The 19,341-nt window shown below is 42.7% G+C and overlaps 1 protein-coding gene across 1 annotated transcript in view; it reads left to right on the top strand.

Moving 5' to 3' along the window:
- The window catches only part of LOC118378972 (mitogen-activated protein kinase kinase kinase kinase 3-like), a 97,902-nt gene that overhangs the window by 35,541 nt on the left and 43,020 nt on the right, over positions 1-19,341 (top strand). Inside the window, exon 2 of the mRNA XM_052498250.1 lies at positions 276-333. Coding sequence (XP_052354210.1) covers positions 276-333 — 58 coding nt within the window. The remainder of the gene's footprint in view (positions 1-275; positions 334-19,341) is intronic.

Raw genomic sequence — 19,341 nt, 5'->3', positions numbered from 1 at the left:
CACGGACCTCCCGGTCGCGGCCGGTTACGACCCAGGGTCTCTGGGGGCACAGTTGGCGCTGCAGTACAGTGCCCTTAACCACTGCGCCACCCGTGAGGCCATGCCAGTTAGCAATGTTATCCTACAGTAGCAGCCAACTAACTGTTCTAGCCTACACTCTCTCAGGCTTAAACACAGTGTTGGTCTGACAGAGGCCAGTCCTCTCTAAACTCCAGTATGTTCCCTCCTACAGACAGCTGGCTAATAAATGCTCTCTCTCTCTTTCTCTCCTCCAGGCCCGTAATGTCAACACTGGGGAACTGGCTGCCATTAAAGTTATTAAGCTGGAACCTGGTAAACTCTTTTTTTTTTCTCTACCATGTGTCATCACTGTTTCCCTCTCCCTCCTCCTCCTCCTTTCCTCCCCTTTGTCCCTTTTTCCCTCCTCCTTTCTCTCCTCTCTTATCCCTCTCATCCATTTCCCAAGTTTTCTCCAGTCTTTTACAAACACATTATACACTAGGCAGTCTTGCCTTCTGTTGCAGACATAATCAAATGTTTATTTTGTTAATCGTCCTCTGTCCCCAACAGCTGAATCAAATTATCCCTTAGAAAGACAAGGCCGTGTCCGAATACCCATAATTGCATCCTAAATAGTAGGCCGACTGAGAATGTGAAAAAAATTAAGTTTAATAGTATGTGACATTTCGAAAATCAAGTATACTTTAAATGGCCGGATGTCATACTAATTTCGGCTTTCACAACAGCAGATCAATTAGATATGGGGATGTGGTACCGAAATCAACGCAGTCACGCAGGACGCAGTATGCAAAAATAGAATGTTTAATAGTATGTGACATTTTGGAAATGGAGTGGTTTAAATGCCAGGATGTTATACTCATCTCTTCTGAAGGCTAGGCGACCTATTTAATGTATGGATCAAGCCATAGCAGTCATTCTGTTCTCTTTCCCAGTGATCAGTGCTTTAGTTTATGTTGATCTCCAGCGGTTCTGAATTTTTTTCCAAATCAAATCAAATGTATTTGTCACGTAAACATGGTTAGCAGATTTAATTTATTTTATATATATTTCACCTTTATTTAACCAGGTAGGCAAGTTGAGAACAAGTTCTCATTTACAATTGCGACCTGGCCAAGATAAAGTAAAGCAGTTCGACAGATACAACGACACAGAGTTACACATGGAGTAAAACAAACATACAGTCAATAATACAGTATAAACAAGTCTATATACAATGTGAGCAAATGAGGTGAGAAGGGAGGTAAAGGCAAAAAAAGGCCATGGTGGCAAAGTAAATACAATATAGCAAGTAAAACACTGGAATGGTAGTTTTGCAATGGAAGAATGTGCAAAGTAGAAATAAAAATAATGGGGTGCAAAGGAGCAAAATAAATAAATTAAATACAGTTGGGAAAGAGGTAGTTGTTTGGGCTAAATTATAGGTGGGCTATGTACAGGTGCAGTAATCTGTAAGATGCTCTGACAGTTGGTGCTTAAAGCTAGTGAGGGAGATAAGTGTTTCCAGTTTCAGAGATTTTTGTAGTTCGTTCCAGTCATTGGCAGCAGAGAACTGGAAGGAGAGGCGGCCAAAGAAAGAATTGGTTTTGGGGGTGACTAGAGAGATATACCTGCTGGAGCGTGTGCTACAGGTGGGAGATGCTATGGTGACCAGCGAGCTGAGATAAGGGGGGACTTTACCTATCAGGGTCTTGTAGATGACATGGAGCCAGTGGGTTTGGCGACAAGTATGAAGCGAGGGCCAGCCAACGAGAGCGTACAGGTCGCAATGGTGGGTAGTATATGGGGCTTTGGTGACAAAACGGATTGCACTGTGATAGACTGAAAGAGAGGTTGAACAGGCTAGTAATAGGGGTGGCAACAATTTCGGCAGATAATTTTAGAAAGAAAGGGTCCAGATTGTCTAGCCCGGCTGATTTGTAGGGGTCCAGATTTTTCAGCTCTTTCAGAACATCCGCTGAATGGATTTGGGAGAAGGAGAAATGGGGGAGGCTTGGGCGAGTTGCTGTTGGGGGTGCAGTGCTGTTGACCGGGGTAGGAGTAGCCAGGTGGAAAGCATGGCCAGCCGTAGAAAAATGCTTATTGAAATTCTCAATTATGGTGGATTTATCAGTGGTGACAGTGTTTCCTATCTTCAGTGCAGTGGGCAGCTGGGAGGAGGTGTTCTTATTCTCCATGGGCTTTACAGTGTCCCAGAACTTTTTGAGTTAGTGTTGCAGGAAGCAAATTTCTGCTTGAAAAAGCTAGCCTTGGCTTTTCTAACTGCCTGTGTATAACGGTTTCTAGCTTCCCTGAACAGCTGCATATCACGGGGCTGTTCAATGCTAATGCAGAATGCCATAGGATGTTTTTGTGTTGGTTAAGGGCAGTCAGGTCTGGGGAGAACCAAGGGCTATATCTGTTCCTGGTTCTAAATTTCTTGAATGGGGCATGTTTATTTAAAATGGTTAGGAAGGCATTTAAAAAAAATATCCAGGCATCCTCTACTGACGGGATGAGATCAATATCCTTCCAGGATACCCCGGCCAGGTCGATTAGAAAGGCCTGCTCGCTGAAGTGTTTCAGGGAGCGTTTTACAGTGAGGGCAAGTTGGTTGGGATGATATCTATGAGGTTGCCCGTGTTTAAGGCTTTGGGGGGGTACCTGGTAGGTTCATTGATCATTTGTGTGAGATTGAGGGCATCAAGTTTAGATTGTAAGATGGCTGGGGTGTTAAAAGCATGTTCCAGTTTAGGTCGCCTAGCAGCACGAGCTCTGAAGATAGATGGGGGGCAATCAGTTCACATATGGTGTCCAGAGCACAGCTGGGGGCAGAGGGTGGTCTATAGCAGGCGGCAACGGTGAGAGACTTGTTTTTAGAGAGGTGGATTTTTAAAAGTAGAAGTTCAAATTGTTTGGGTACAGACCTGGATAGTAGGACAGAACTCTGCAGGCTATCTTTGCAGTAGATTGCAACACCGCCCCCTTTGGCAGTTCTATCTTGTCTGAAAATGTTGTAGTTAGGAATTAAAATGTCAGAATTCTTGGTGGTCTTCCTAAGCCAGGATTCAGACACAGCTAGAACATCCGGGTTGGCAGAGTGTGCTAAAGCAGTGAATAGAACAAACTTAGGGAGGAGGCTTCTAATGTTAACATGCATGAAACCAAGGCTATTACGTGTACAGAAGTCATCAAAAGAGAGCGCCTGGGGAATAGGAGTGGAGCTAGGCACTGCAGGGCCTGGATTCACCTCTACATCGCCAGAGGAACATAGGAGGAGAGGAATAAGGGTACGGCTAAAAGCAATAAGAATTGGTCGTCTAGAACGTCTGGAACAGAGAGTAAAAGGAGGTTTCTGGGGGCGATAAAATAGCATCACGGTATAATGTACAGACAAAGGTATGGTAGGATGTGAATACAGTGGAGGTAAACCTAGGTATTGAGTGGTGAAGAGAGATATTGTCTCTAGAAACATCATTGAAACCAGGAGATGTCATTGCATGTGTGGGTGGTGGAACTAATAAGTTGGATAAGGTATAGTGAGCAGGACTAGAGGCTCTACAGTGAAATAAGCCAATAAACACTAACCAGAACAGCAATGGACAAGACATATTGACATTAAGGAGAGGCATGCTTAGTCGAGTGATCAAAAGGGTCCAGTGAGTGGAGAGGTTGGTTGGGGGTCACGGCGATTTAGACAGCTAGCCAGGCCATCGGTAGCAAGCTAGCATAGGATGGAGGTCTGTTGTTAGCCACCTCTTGCGTTCCGTCAGTAGATTAGTAGGGTCCCGTGTGGTAGAGGGGATTAGTCCAAATCACACAACAACAACAAAAAATAAAAACAATAGATATAGTTATAGAGGCCCAAGAAGAAACATAATACGTAGAATGTATGCACACATGACTGTAAGTCGCTTTGGATAAAAGCGTCTGCTAAATGGCATATATTATTATTATTATTATTATATTAATAAAAATAAATAAATTGTCCGATTGTCTATTCAGATAGCAGCCGGTAAGACAGCTAACGGTTAGCAGGCCGCAGATGGGCGTTCAGGTAACGTCGCGACGGAGGACCCAGCCGGATCTCCTTCGGGTATATAACGTCGGCAGTCCAGTTGTGAAGGCCCGGTGGGGCTCCGTGTAGGCAGTGAAACGGGTCCGGATAGGTGACTGCAGCCCAGGAGTGATTGATGGAACTCAGGAGTGATTGACGGAGCTGGCTAGCTCCGGAATAATTGATGTTTGCTCCGGAATCGACGAAAGCCGATAGTCACGTGGATAGCAGCTAGCTAGCTGTGAGATCCGGGTATTAATGTCCAGAGAGCAGTTGAAATCCAGGGACATGGAGAGAAAAATTGGTCCGGTATGTTCCGTTCCGAGCCGCGCTGCGCCGTACAAAACTGGCGATAGATTTTCGAGCGAAAGGATAGCTGATGACCACAAACCGTGGTTAGCTGAATACTAACGATTTGCCAGTAAAGAAGCTAACTAGCTTCTGAACTAGCTTCTGAACAAGCTTCTGATTAGCTTCTGGGCTAGCTTCTGGCTAGCTCCTGGCTAGCTCCTGGCTAGTTTCTGGCTAGCTTCTTGGAGTTTCTGGCTAGCTTCTTGGAGTTTCTGGCTAGCTTCTTGGAGGATTGCAGATTTGAGGTAAATAATACTTATTTATAAATATAAATTGGTGAGGCGGGTTGCAGGAGACTGTTTTGAAGATGAGTTGATGAAAAATAAAATGTCTGTGAAAAAAGTTGTAAATATATATATACAGGACACGACAAGACGAGGACAAAGGATGTCTGAACTGCTATGCCATCTCGGTTCATACAGATGTTAATGCGAGTGTAGCGAAATGCTTGTGCTTGTAGTTCCGACAATGCAGTAATAACCAACGAGTAATCTAACCTAATAATTCCAAAACTACTACCTTATACACACAAGTGTAAAGGGATAAAGAATATGTACATAAAGATATTTGAATGAGTGATGGTACAGAACAGCATAGGCAAGATGGTATCGAGTACAGTATATACATATGAGATGAGTAATGGAGTGTATGTAAACAACGTGGCATAGTTTAAAGTGGCTAGTGATACATGTATTACATAAAGATGCAGTAGATAATATAGAGTACAGTATATACATATACATATGCGATGAATAATGTAGGGTATGTAAACATTATATTAAGTAGCATTGTTTAAAGTGGCTAGTGATACATTTTACATCAATTTCCATCGATTCCCATTATTAAAATGGCTGGAGTTGAGTCAGTGTGTTGGCAGCAGCGACTCAATGTTAGTGGTGGCTGTTTAACAGTCTGATGGCCTTGAGATAGAAGCTGTTTTTCAGCTGAATTTGCAACGCACCTGACTGTCCACGTCCTTTTCATTTGAACATTTTGAAAGGTTTTGGTGTGTACTGTTTTGATTTCTATATGTTACAGCATTTAGGTTTTTACTGATACATTTGTTGAAATTAAACAAATTTCAAGTTTCTGTCTTCAGTCCTTTTTTAAATAGGATAGATGGGCTATATGGTCTACTATAGTATAGGTAGAATGTGATAGTCTGCCTATAACCAACCTGAGCAGGCCTAGAACTCCATTAGGTAGAATGTGATAGTCTGCCTATAACCAACCTGAGCAGGCCTAGAACTCCATTCGGTAGAATGTGATAGTCTGCCTATAACCAACCTGAGTAGGCCTAGAACTCCATTAGGTAGAATGTGATAGTCTACCTGTAACCAACCTGAGTAGGCCTAGAACTCCATTAGGTAGAATGTGATAGTCTGCCTATAACCAACCTGAGTAGGCCTAGAACTCCATTAGGTAGACTGTGATAGTCTGCCTGTAACCAACCTGAGTAGGCCTAGAACTCCAATAGGTAGAATGTGATAGTCTGCCTGTAACCAACCTGAGTAGGCCTAGAACTCCATTAGGTAGAATGTGATAGTCTGCCTATAACCAACCTGAGTAGGCCTAGAACTCCATTAGGTAGAATGTGATAGTCTGCCTATAACCAACCTGAGTAGGCCTAGAACTCCATTAGGTAGACTGTGATAGTCTGCCTATAACCAACCTGAGCAGGCCTAGAACTCCATTAGGTTGAATGTGATAGTCTGCCTATAACCAACCTGAGCAGGCCTAGAACTCAATTAGGTTGAATGTGATAGTCTGTCTATAACCAACCTGAGCAGGCCTAGAACTCCATTAGGTTGAATGTGATAGTCTGCCTATAACCAACCTGAGTAGGCCTAGAACTCCATTAGGTAGAATGTGGTAGTCTGCCTATAACCAACCTGAGCAGGCCTAGAACTCCATTAGGTTGAATGTGATAGTCTGCCTATAACCAACCTGAGTAGGCCTAGAACTCCATTAGGTAGACTGTGATAGTCTGCCTATAACCAACCTGAGCAGGCCTAGAACTCCATTAGGTTGAATGTGATAGTCTGCCTATAACCAACCTGAGCAGGCCTAGAACTCCATTAGGTAGACTGTGATAGTCTGCCTATAACCAACCTGAGCAGGCCTAGAACTCCATTAGGTAGACTGTGATAGTCTGCCTATAACCAACTTGAGCAGGCCTAGAACTCCATTCCTATTCAGAGTTTAGAGAAATTAATTACATTGGAAATTAGCTATTATCATGCTGGTTAATGCGATGCATGTCTTTTGAATTTGGAAAAATCCACCCACACTCGGCCCCGCCCCACCTATTCAGCCAATCAGGAGCCTCTCCAGCATTGCGGCCGTGGCATACTGCATACTTTTTCCTAAACAGTACGTGCTAAATAGAATGCGACGATGAGTACATAGTATGCAGTTTAAGTATGTAGTACACTAGTATGGGTATTCGGACACGCCATCGTCTGGTCACCCTCTTCACAATTTAACAGTCCAATTAATGCCTTTTTATGGTTCTCTCTTATCAGTCATGATTTCTGCGTAGATGTTGGTTCACAGTACACTGATTTTAATGATTTAGATGGAACTATAAACAGCTAGTTTGTTTCTGCTTGTGATTTATGAGCATCATCATTCAAACCCCTTGTCTCTCCTCCTAAAGTGTTTATTTTCTGTCTAATTTGAGTTTGAGTGTAATTTTCAGAGCCCTTTAATGGAAGTGAATGCGTGTTGCTAGGCTACATTCCAATCATTCCCCAAGTCTGGAGCACAGCTTGCGAGCCAAACAAAATAACATGCAGCACACGCAGTGTCCCAGTTTCCGCCTCCTCCTCCATAGAATGTTCTATCTGCAAACAACCACAGACGCTACCAAGCTGCCACCTAAATGTGTGTTTCTGTGCCCGGGAATGCAGTACACATGCATATCTTTACCACTACAGCTGGAGGTCTTTATTTTTCCTGCACACTGTGAATATCATTTTGTTGCGCACATTAACAATTTCTTGCATCACAAAGAAGATTAGGCTAAATTTACACGGTGGCATCCTTGTCCGTTTTTCAGTTCAAGTGGAGGAAATCTCCTCGTATTTTGATGGCATCCTCTTAAGAGATGCAGCTGACGATTGTTGAGGAAGCAGCCTAGTCTGTCTACTGTACCAAGGTACTTTTAGACTAAAACTGTGCCTCTATTGTCTGTAGGCCTTGTCCCTTGATGTACATCTAACCCAGGGTTTCCCAAACAGTCCTGGAGACACCAAGGCGTGCACGTTTTGCTTTTTGCCCTGGGGAGGTGGCTGCAGGAGCGACTTTGGGAAACCCTGGTCTAACCTGACGAAAGCTGTTCACTCAGTTTTTCAATACAGTTGTTATGAATTTAATCTGAAGTATATTTATGCGTTTTTCCTCCTAATGTGTCTGTTAGGGGTGTCCTAATGTGTCTGTTAGGGGTGTCCTAATGTCTGTTAGGGGTGTCCTAATGTGTCTGTTAGGGGTGTCCTAATGTGTCTGTTAGGGTGTCCTAATGTGTCTGTTAGGGTGTCCTAATGTGTCTGTTAGGGTGTCCTAATGTCTGTTAGGGGTGTCCTAATGTGTCTGTTAGGGTTGTTAGGGGTGTCCTAATGTGTCTGTTAGGGGTGTCCTAATGTGTCTGTTAGGGGTGTCCTAAGTAGAGGTTGACTGATTAATCGGAATGGCCAATTTAATTAGGGCCGATTTCAAGTTTTCATAACAATCGGAAATCGGTATTTTTGGGCGCCGATTTTTGTATTATTATTTTCATTTTATTTTGTATTATTATTTTCATTTTATTTTGTATTATTATTTTCATTTTATTTTGTATTATTATTTTCATTTTATTTTGTATTATTATTTTCATTTTATTTTGTATTATTATTTTATTTGTATACATTCATTTAACTAGGCAAGTCAGTTAAGAACACATTCTTATTTTAAATGACGGCCTGGGAACGGTGGCTTAACTGCCTTGTTCAGGGGCAGAACGACAGATTTTCACCTTGTCGGCTCAAGGGGTCCAATCTTGCATCCTTATAGTTAACTAGTCCAGCGCTCTAACCACATGCCTCACGAGGAGCCTGCCTGTTACGCGAATGCAGTAGAAGCCAAGGTACGTTGCTAGCTAGCATTAAACTTATCTTATAAAAAACAATCAATCATAATCACTAGTTATAAATACTAATCCAGGTTAGCAGGCAATATTAACCAGGTGAAATTGTGTAATTTCTCTTGCGTTCATTGCACGCAGAGCCAGGGTATATGCAACCGTTTGGGCTGCCTGGCTTATTGCAAACTAATTTGCCCGAATTTTACGTAATTATGACATAACATTGAAGGTTGTGCAATGTAACAAGAATATTTAGACTTTAGGGATGCCACCCGTTAGATAAAATACCGAACGGTTCCGTATTTCACTGAAATAATAAACGTTTTGTTTTCGTAATGATAGTTTCCGGATTCGACCATATTAATGACCAAAGGCTCGTATTTCTGTGTGTTATTATGTTATAATTAAGTCTGATTTGATAGAGCTGTCTGACTGAGCAGCAGCAGGCCCGTAATCATTCATTCAAACAGCACATTCGTGCATTTTGCCAGCAGCTCTTCGCAAGCACAGCGCTGTTTATGACTTCAAGCCTATCAGCCTAATGGCTGGTGTAACCAATGTGAAATGGCTAGCTAGTTAGCTGGCTGTGCGCTAATAGCTTTTCAAACGTCACTCGCTCTGACACTTGGAGTAGTTATTCCCCTTGCGCTGCAGGGGCCGCGGCTTTTGTGGAGCTATAGGTAATGCTGCTTCGAGGGTGGCTGTTGTCGATGTGTTCCTGGTTTGAGCCCAGGTAGGGGAGAGGAGAGGGACGGAAGCTATACTGTTACACTGGCAATACTATAGTGCCTATAAGAACATCCAATAGTTAAAGGTATATGAAATACAAATGGTATAGAGAGAAATAGTCCTATAAATACTATATTAACTACAACCTAAAACCTCTTACTTTGCAATACTGAAGTCTCATGTTACAAGGAACCACCAACTTTCATATGTTCTTTCATATGTTCTCTGAGCAAGGAACTTAAACGTTAGATTTCTTACATGGCACATATTGTACTTTTACTTTCTTCTCCAACACTTTGTTTTTGCATTATTTAAACAAAAATTGAACATGTTTCATTATTTATTTGAGGATAAATTGATTTTTATTGATGTATTATATTAAGTTAAAATAAGTGTTCATTCAGTATTGTTCTAATTGTCATTATTACAAAAAAAAATAATTGGCCGATTAATCGGTACTCCAATAATCGGTATCAGTATCGGCGTTGAAAAATCATAATTGGTCGACCTCTAGTCCTAATGTGTCTGTTTGGGGTGTCCTAATGTGTCTGTTAGGATTGTTAGGGGTGTCCTAATGTGTCTGTTAGGGTTGTTAGGGGTGTCCTAATGTGTTTGTTAGGGGTGTCCTAATGTGTCTGTTAGGGGTGTCCTAATGTGTCTGTTAGGGTTGTTAGGGTGTCCTAATGTGTCTGTTAGGGGTGTCCTAATGTGTCTGTTAGGGTTGTCCTAATGTGTCTGTTAGGGTTGTCCTAATGTGTCTGTTAGGATTGTTAGGGGTGTCCTAATGTGTCTGTTAGGATTGTTAGGGGTGTCCTAATGTGTCTGTTAGGGTTGTTAGGGGTGTCCTAATGTGTTTGTTAGGGTTGTTGTAATGTGTCTGTTCGGGTTGTTAGGGGTGTCCTAATGTGTCTGTTAGGGGTGTCCTAATGTGTATGTTGTGGGTGTTAGGAGTGTCCTCATGTGTCTGTTAGGGTTGTTAGGGGTGTCCTAATGTGTCTGTTAGGGTTGTCCTAATGTGTCTGTTAGGGTTGTTAGGGTGTCCTAATGTGTCTGTTAGGGTTGTCCTAATGTGTCTGTTAGGGGTGTTAGGGTTGTCCTAATGTGTCTGTTAGGGTTGTTAGGGGTGTCCTAATGTGTCTGTTAGGGTTGTCCTAATGTGTCTGTTAGGGTTGTTAGGGGTGTTAGGGTTGTCCTAATGTGTCTGTTAGGGTGTCCTAATGTGTTAGGGTTGTCCTAATGTGTCTGTTAGGGGTGTTAGGGTTGTCCTAATGTGTCTGTTAGGTTGTCCTAATGGTATCTGAGCAGCTAACAGCTGTACATAGTATATCGGTAAATAGCCCGATATAGTAATTATTCGCCTACCTCCTCATGTCTTTTGCACACAATGTATATAGACTCTTTTTTTTTCTTTTTTTCTACTGTGTTATTGACTTGTTTATTGTTTACTCCATGTGTAACTCTGTGTTGTTGTCTGTTCACACTGCTATGCTTTATCTTGGCCAGGTCTCAGTTGTAAATGAGAACTTGTTCTCAACTAGCCTACCTGGTTAAATAAAGGTGGAATGAAAAATAAAATAAAAAATGTACTGTTAACAAAGAATCCAGACTGAAATCATGACTGATGAGAGAGAAAAGCATAAAAGGTGTTCATTAGACTGTTAAATTGTAAAGACTGAGACAAGACGATGGCCATGTCCGAAATGAACAGACCATTCCCCATGTTTCAGCATTTTACAAATTCATTTCAATGCCAATTAAGGCAATGTGGGAAGAAATGGAATGCTTCCCAATGTCTTATCTGGTACCTATCATACATTGGTTGCGTTCCAACCCTTCATATTTCTTTATATATTTAAAGTGATGCAGCACAGTTTTTGTATAATTTGAGCCAGTAGTTAAGAAAGTAGTCTGTCAAAACAGGGCGGCAGCGTAGCCTAGTGGTTAGAGTGTTGGACTAGTAACCGAAAGGTTGCAAGTTCAGATCCCTGGGCTGACAAGGTACAAATCTGTTGTTCTGCTCCTGAACAGGCAGTTAACCCACTGTTCCTAGGCCGTCATTGAAAATAAGAACTTGTTCTTAACTGACTTGCCTAGTTAAATAAAGTATTTATTTTTTAATGATTTAAAAAAAACATTTTTTATTTTTTATTTTTTTAAATGGCTCTGTCCTGCAGAATACATTGGGGAAGTATTGAATATGCTAAAGCCATATGCACACCAGTTGTCCCTTCCGCACACTGTATCATTGCTTCCCATATGAGATATTGTAACTTGACATATTATTAATTTAGCAGCCTTACAGGAGCAATTGGGGTTAAGTGCCTTGCTCAAGGGCACCTCGGCAGATTTTTCACCTTGTCGGCTCAGTGATTCAAACCGGCGCCCTTCTGGGTACTGGCCCAACGCTCTTACCGCTAGGCTACCTGCCGCCCTAGCAGTCTGTGCTGTTTCATACAGTTTGTGCAGCTAGACTGACCACCACATGGGTTATTAGCTCTGACTTTGCTGTAAGCGACTGAGGAAAAGTGTACTTACTATGGCTACTATGGCTGTCTCACCTAGCTATCTTAAGATGAATGCACTAACTATAAGTCTCTCTGGATAAGAGCGACTGCTCAATGACTTGAATGTAAAATGCTCACCTCTCCCTTTAAAACCTGTATGGAAACTCCCGCTCACCTGCCCTCAAACGGTTGGAGGATATCTCATTGCTGACTGTATTGTTGTGCGGCATGTGTAGTTGTCTTGCCACGTGGGAAAACCTAGAGCCATAACCTAAATGTGGGTAAAAGAACTGAGAGCCAGCAGTTTTCAATAGCACCTATAACATAATGGGAGGAGATGATCCCTCTTTTTGCTTTCTCTTACACACATTCACAATGTTGTTAATGTATTAACATTAACAGAGGGGAACGTTTATCTGGGGTTTGTTATTTCTCTCTCTCTCTCTCTGTGTTGTGTCGCTAGGCTAGCTGTCAGGCTGATTGTCCTATAGAAAGGCCAATGTGGACGCACGCTCCATGGAAATGCAGTGGCCACAGTCAGAAGAATGTGTTATTGTCCACTCGAACAAGCACTTTATTTTTAGATTTTTCTTAAGTGTGTTCAAAGCCCTGTACTTATCACATTCTTTCCATTGTCTCTGTTCCCTATTGCTTGTGCGTGTGTGTGTGTGTGTGTTTTCAAATGTCCGTGTTTCTAAGTAGGTGGGGTGTGGGTTTGTGTGTGTGGTGTGTGTGTTTTCAAATGTCTGTGCTTCTAAGTGTGTGTGTGTGTGTGTGTGTGTGTGTGTGTGTGTGTGTGTGTGTGTGTGTGTGTGTGTGTGTGTGTGTGTGTGTGTGTGTGTGTGTGTGTGTGTGTGTGTGTGTGGTGTGTGGTGTGTGTGTGCGCGCCACCCTCTTGTTTGTGTTATTCCCCGGCTTTGAGATCTATACACAAAGTGATGACTACAGGACACGCTTATGGAGTCTGGCTTTAGGAGATATGGAAATGTCATGCTTCAGACTTGTGCTTTTGCTTACATGCTTCAAGGTTTTCCTCAAACTTTCCTTCTGTTGACAACTGAGTTGCTTGGCTTTGAGAAAAGGTATTTTAGCTTTGACTTCAGACAGTTCTCAAACAGTAAACTGGAATAAGCAGATGAAATGGGGTGTTTTTCACATCCACCCTACAAATGCAACTCCTTACATGCTCCATGATCCAACAAACGCTGCTACCACAACTTTTTATTTAGAAGAAAGTTAGACTTTTTGTTTTGACTACTTCGTCAGGAGGCAGGACCTGTATTACCCAGGGTCTACTACCAGCAGCAGCATTCTGCAATCAAACTGCTAATGGAATCAGACTAATGAAACACAATACAGTCCCTATGCAACCATTAGGAAATAATATGTTTCGCAGTTTGGACTGGCACACCCATCAGAACATGTCAGGATTGACTGTCTTAAAGCCTGGGTCATTGAATAACAAACACGTGTGTGTGTGTGTGTGTGTGTGTGTGTGTGTGTGTGTGTGTGTGTGTGTGTGTGTGTGTGTGTGTGTGTGTGTGTGTGTGTGTGTGTGTGTGTGTGTGTGTGTGTGTGTGTGTGTGTGTGTGTGTGTGTGATAAAGATCTATTTGAATCCTTACAGTGAATAAGATACTATGGATTATAAGCCGGGTGGTTCGAGCCCTGAATGCTGATTGGCTGACAGCCGTGGTATATCAGACCATATACCACAAAATGTGAAAAATAGTCAAGGGGTCTGAGTACTTTCCAAAGGCACTGTAGCTTCAGGGTTTACATAGTGAATGGTATGCTCTAGTAGTGAATGTATGCCAGAACAAGGTGTTTTGTACTACTAACCATCAGTGAGGGATTTGGCTCAGTCTTCACTGATTGGTTGACTGGAATGTGATTTATGCAGTGTGAGCATCTGAACGGCTGGGTCTGGATTTCAGAGGCAAAAACCTTGAGCTTGATTTGATAAGCCATTGCACCGGTGTGCCAGTCATTTTCATCAGGCACTAAAGGACAACAATGGAAGCCTTAAAACACAGCACTGTGTTGACTTTATCTTCAGATTTAGCTGACGTCTCCCAGAGTTGAGTCCTAAGAGTTCTCTGTACACAACTCACAATTTTCATGTCAATACCTTATTGACACATAATTTCTGATTGAAGCAAAAGTTTGTAAACTGCGCTTGGATGTCATTCAGGATTCGGCCCACAATCCTTCTTTTGCCTCTGCGCTGTAGCCTATGATTTGCCCTTATTTTCCCTTTTGTGTTGCCGTTCGTTATCCTTGAGAAGTGACGTGAGGACCGTAGCGGTGCGTGGGTAAAATCACTGGGGAAACAAAGCCCCCTCCCCCCAAAGCCAAATTACATCCCATGTGTTGTGATAATTGCTTTGTTTGCTCTGTAACGTGTTAGTCCATATGCCTATATAGACCTAAAGGCAGAGACAATAAGAAGACACAGTGGCAGAATAAATTGTTTTTATCACAAAACCGGATAGCAACCTCTGTCCAGTGAAGTCCACAAAACATATTTCATGTACAGTAACAGACAGTTACTTTACCTACAGCATGGTCAAACAAGTGAATGTTTCCATCACTAAACAACTATTGATTTAGAACCACAGAGTTACCGCAAGTCACAAAGATAACAGGAGCTGCCTCCACTATTGTAGCACCATTTACACTTCAACATCATCAAATCAACTCTGCTTAGTCTAATTTAGTGACAACTATAAGATACCAAAAACAAGTTAGTCCAATCAACATAAGCTAAAGATTTCTCTGTGTGTGTTAGTGCAAGTAGAAAAACATTTTAACTCACCCTACTTGTAGAGAAACGCCAATGCCATCCGCCTCTCTTTCATATTGATGAAACAATCTATGACTTTGTCATACAGTACCCACTTTTAGTTTTTGTTATTCTAGGCTACGTGGATAAAATTCTTGCATGCTAGCCTAACTTCCATTCATGGGCAATGTTACCTAGTTAGTATTAACCTTCTACTTCTAGCTACATAATGAACTTCCATCCTCTCAGGCCAGGGCCACAACAACGTATGAATTAATGGTAGGAGCAGAATCTCCATTATATTCATTGGCCAGTATGGAGAATTAAGTAAAACCACAAAACCAAATCCCTATCTCCATCCATGGCAAATTTGGAAAGGGCCAATTTTAGCTAGCTGGCTAGGAAGACAACAACACAACAAGATGCAACAATTCCAGTTTTTCTGTCAATGACGTATGCTCTCAATGGGATTTGATAGGAGGGATGCCAAATACAAGCTGGCTTCCTTTGAAACGTATTGTTTAGGTGCACCAAGACCATTCACAGTTGAGCTCGCTCAGTTTAGCTCAACACTGATTGCCATTTTTGTGTGCCCATAGTAAACTGCCTGCTACTCAGGCCCAGAACCTAGGATATGCATATAATCGGTAGATTTGGATAGAAAACACTCTAAAGTTTCTACAACTGTTAAAATAATGTCTGTAAGTATAACAGAACTGAAATGGCAGGCGAAACCCGAGGACAAACCATCCCCCAAAAAGTTGTTTTCACCCTACCACTGATTTCAATGGCTGGCACTTTGATAATAGGGCGAAATTGTGCCCGATTGCAGTTCCTAGGGCTTCCACTAGGCTGGTTTTTAGAAGAATTTGCCAGAAATGGTAGTTTTTCTAGGTGGCTTCCATTTTGGCTGTAGTGTTTTCAAGCTCGTGAATGAGAGCGCGTTCTTTGGTATTTTTCTCCAGTAAAGACAATAACGATTTTTCGTCTTAAATTTGAGCATTTATTTGCGTATTAGTGGAACAGTATAACTTTACGTCCGTCCCTTCGCCCATACCCGGGCGCGAACCAGGGACCCTCTGCACACATCGACAACATTCACCCTCGAAGCATCGTTACCCATCGCTCCACAAAAGCCGCGGCCCTTGCAGAGCAAGGGGAACTACTACTTCAAGGTCTCAGAGCAAGTGACCTAACCGATTGAAACGCTATTTAGCGCACACCGCTAACTAAGCTAGCCGTTTCACATCCGTTACACTAGGGTACCTAAGGTTTGATTATAAACATTGATTGACTTGTTTGGATAAGTTTACTGGTAACGTTTGGGATTCATTTTGTATGCATTTTGAAGGAGGGAAACTGAGTGGATTATTGACTGAAACGCGCCAGCTAAACTGAGTTTTTATGGATATAAATAAGGACTTGATCGACCAAAAGGAGCATTTGTAATGTAACTGGGACCTTTTGTAGTGCCAACAGAAGACGAGGTAAGGCATACATTATATAGCTATTTCTGACTTTCGTGTCGCAACTCCCTGGTTGAAAATGATTTGTTATGCATTTGTGTGCTGGGCGCTGTCCTCAGATAATCACATGGTTTGCTTTCGCCGTAAAGCCCTTTTGAAATCTGAAACAGCATCTGGATTAACAACAAGTTAAGATTTATTTTGATGTATTGCACTTGTGATTTCATGAAAGTTTAATATTTATTGCAATTTAATTTGATGTTGGCGCTCACCGGAAATTGTCGAAACGGTAGCGTCCCACTGATCCGCAAGAAGTTCATACTTTTTTTTTGTCAAGGGAGGTCAGTGTCATACAGACGGCAACAGACACAGTGCATTCGGAAAGTGTTCAGACCCCTTCACTTTTTCCACATTTTATTACGTTACAGCCTTATTCTAAAATGTATTGAATTGTTTTTTTCCCTCATCAATCTACACACACTACCCCATAATGACAAAGCATTAACAGGTTTTTAGAAATGTTTGCCAATTTATAAAAAACAGATTTACATAAGTTACAACTTATTTACATACGTTTTCAGACCCGTTGCTATGAGACTCGAAGTTGAGCCCAGGTGCACCCTGTTTCCATTGATGATCCTTGACTGGAGTCCACCTGTGGTAAATTCAAATGATTGAACATGATTTGAAGAGACACACACCTGTCTTTATAAGGTCCCACAGTTGACTGTGCATGTCAGAGCAAAAAACAATCCATGAGGTTGAAGGAATTGTCCGTAGACCTCCGAGTCAGGATTATGTTTTGGTACCCTTCTGGGGAAGGGAAGAACACAGAGGCCAGTGGGAACACAGGTCTGCAAGAACACAGTGGCCTCCATCATTCTTAAATTCCTAGAGCTGGCCAATTGGCCAAACTAAGCAATCGAGGGAGAAGGGCTTTGGTCAGAGTTCCTCTGTGGTTATGGGAGAACCTTCCCTGCAGCACTCCACCAATCAGGCCTTTATGGTAGAGTGGCCAGACAGAAGCCACTCTGTAAAAGGCACATGAGTTTGCTAAAAGGCACCTAAAGGACTCTCAGACCATGAGAAACAAGATTCTCTGGTCCCATGAAACCAAGATTGAACTCTTTGGCCTGAATGCCAAGCTCCACGTCTGGAGGAAACCTGGCACCATCCCAACGGTGAAGCATGGTGGTGGCAGCATGCTGGGGGGATGTTTTTCAGTGGCAGGGACTGGGAGACCAGTCAGGATCGAGGGGAAAGATGAACGGAGCAAAGTACAGAGAGATCCTTGAAGAAAACCTGCTCCACAGCACTCAGGACCTCAGACTGGGCAATGACCTTAAGCACACAGCCAAGACAATGCAGGCGTGGCTTCGGGATAAGTTTCAATGTACTTGAGTGGCCCTGCCAGAGCCAGGATTGAACCCGATCGAACATCTCTGGAGAGACCTGACAATAGCTGTGCTGCGACGCTCCCCATCCAAGCTGACATAGATGTAGATGGTCTACAAGGAGACGGGTGCTGTTTCGCCCGTTCGGATGCTTTCTCCTGTGAGATACAATTCAGCCTCTTGCGAATTGAAGGAAAATGATGAAACACTGAGACGAGATTCATTTTTGGTTATTTCTTTTTGGTCTATATTTTGGGGGGAACCCCGACTTCCCTTGGCATCCATGACTACACGCCACTGCGTGAGGAGAACAGTCACCCATCAGGGCCATCTTTGACGCAGAATCAATCTGTCATGCTGCAGCGTCCAGGTGTAAACACTGGTGTAGCTGGATGATATAGCCTAGCCTACCATGTCCCAGTGACAGTGATAGCACTTAGCAAGCTGTGTGGCTCTATCCCTGCTCAGGGCGCTAGCAGGATATAGGTAGTTGTGCAAGGATGAATAATTTGGCCATTGACCCACATGAATTCATAGCAGGTTTTAGTGACTGGAAAGGGATTAACCTTTATGCATAACTTGTTTTTAAGGCTTACGTGAACGATTGCAGCTGTATGCTTTTTGTCCACTGTGTTTCCACACTTCCTGTCAATGTAGCTGCCGGGGCCTTGGGTCAGACTCATTACCATAGTAACAGAGATTTCCTTTCGCGGTATGGGTCAGGAAGGGCACTAATTTGCTTCGACAGTCACATATCTGAGGGGCTCGACACCCAGATAAAACCTGAAAGCCACAGCCAGGGTATCCATCAGACGGTAGACCTTCACCTCGGTGTCAGAGCTCGAAGGGTGCAAAGATCATCTTGATCCATGGACACCGGGCTAGTGCTATGTAAGCCTATGTATGCTAAGCCTATGTATGCAGAAGCCAACTCTACAATATTCACCCACAGCCATTCTTAATGTTGTCAAAAGCAATCTGTCAGAGATGGTTCTGAGTGTGGATGGATGCAAGAGTCTCACTGATTTCACTTTTACAGTATAGATGAAGCAACTGAAACAGTCACTTTTACATTTGAATAAGATATATTTTTAAGCTGGCACACCACTGAAATGATTGTCTTTTTAGCTATTTTATCCATGCTGAGCTGAGCTGTCATTTCATATAAGCCTGGGCTCTTTCAGACATGTCCCAGTGTTTGAAGGTGTTCTAAAATAGCTGGATTTGATGCAGTTAGCGCTGCTTTCAATTTCTGCATCAATATATTTCCTGTACAGCCTCCACTTGCGCACAGCCTAATGATGATAAAAACAAGTTCTTTCATGTTTACCATCTGCTTGAATTTGAAAAGATTTCATGTCTTGGTGTCTGTGTCTTGCGACAAATGCTTTGCTGTGTTGGCCTGGTAGCGTGTCTGTTTATGCTTAAGCTAACTTCTCTATCGTTGTATGGCATGACAACAACATGTCACGTGGATGTGGCTAAAGCACAAACAGATCTAGGACACCGGGCTAGTGCTTTATGGCCTAAACATGATCTAGCCACCGGGCTAGTGCTTTATGGCCTAAACATGATCTAGGACACCGAGCTAGTGCTTTATGGCCTAAACATGATCTAGGACACCGGGCTAGTGCTTTATGGCCTAAACATGATCTAGGACACCGGGCTAGTGCTTTATGGCCTAAACATGATCTAGGACACCGGGCTAGTGCTTTATGGCCTAAACATGATCTAGCCACCGGGCTAGTGCTTTATGGCCTAAACATGATCTAGGACACCGGGCTAGTGCTTTATGGCCTAAACATGATCTAGCCACCGGGCTAGTGCTTTATGGCCTAAACATGATCTAGCCACCGGGCTAGTGCTTTATGGCCTAAACATGATCTAGGACACCGGGCTAGTGCTTTATGGCCTAAACATGATCTAGGACACCGGGCTA

Source organism: Oncorhynchus keta, chromosome 36, assembly GCF_023373465.1.
Source record: "Oncorhynchus keta strain PuntledgeMale-10-30-2019 chromosome 36, Oket_V2, whole genome shotgun sequence".
Taxonomy (NCBI): Eukaryota; Metazoa; Chordata; class Actinopteri; order Salmoniformes; family Salmonidae; genus Oncorhynchus; species Oncorhynchus keta.
This window is presented reverse-complemented; position numbering and strand designations above follow the sequence as displayed.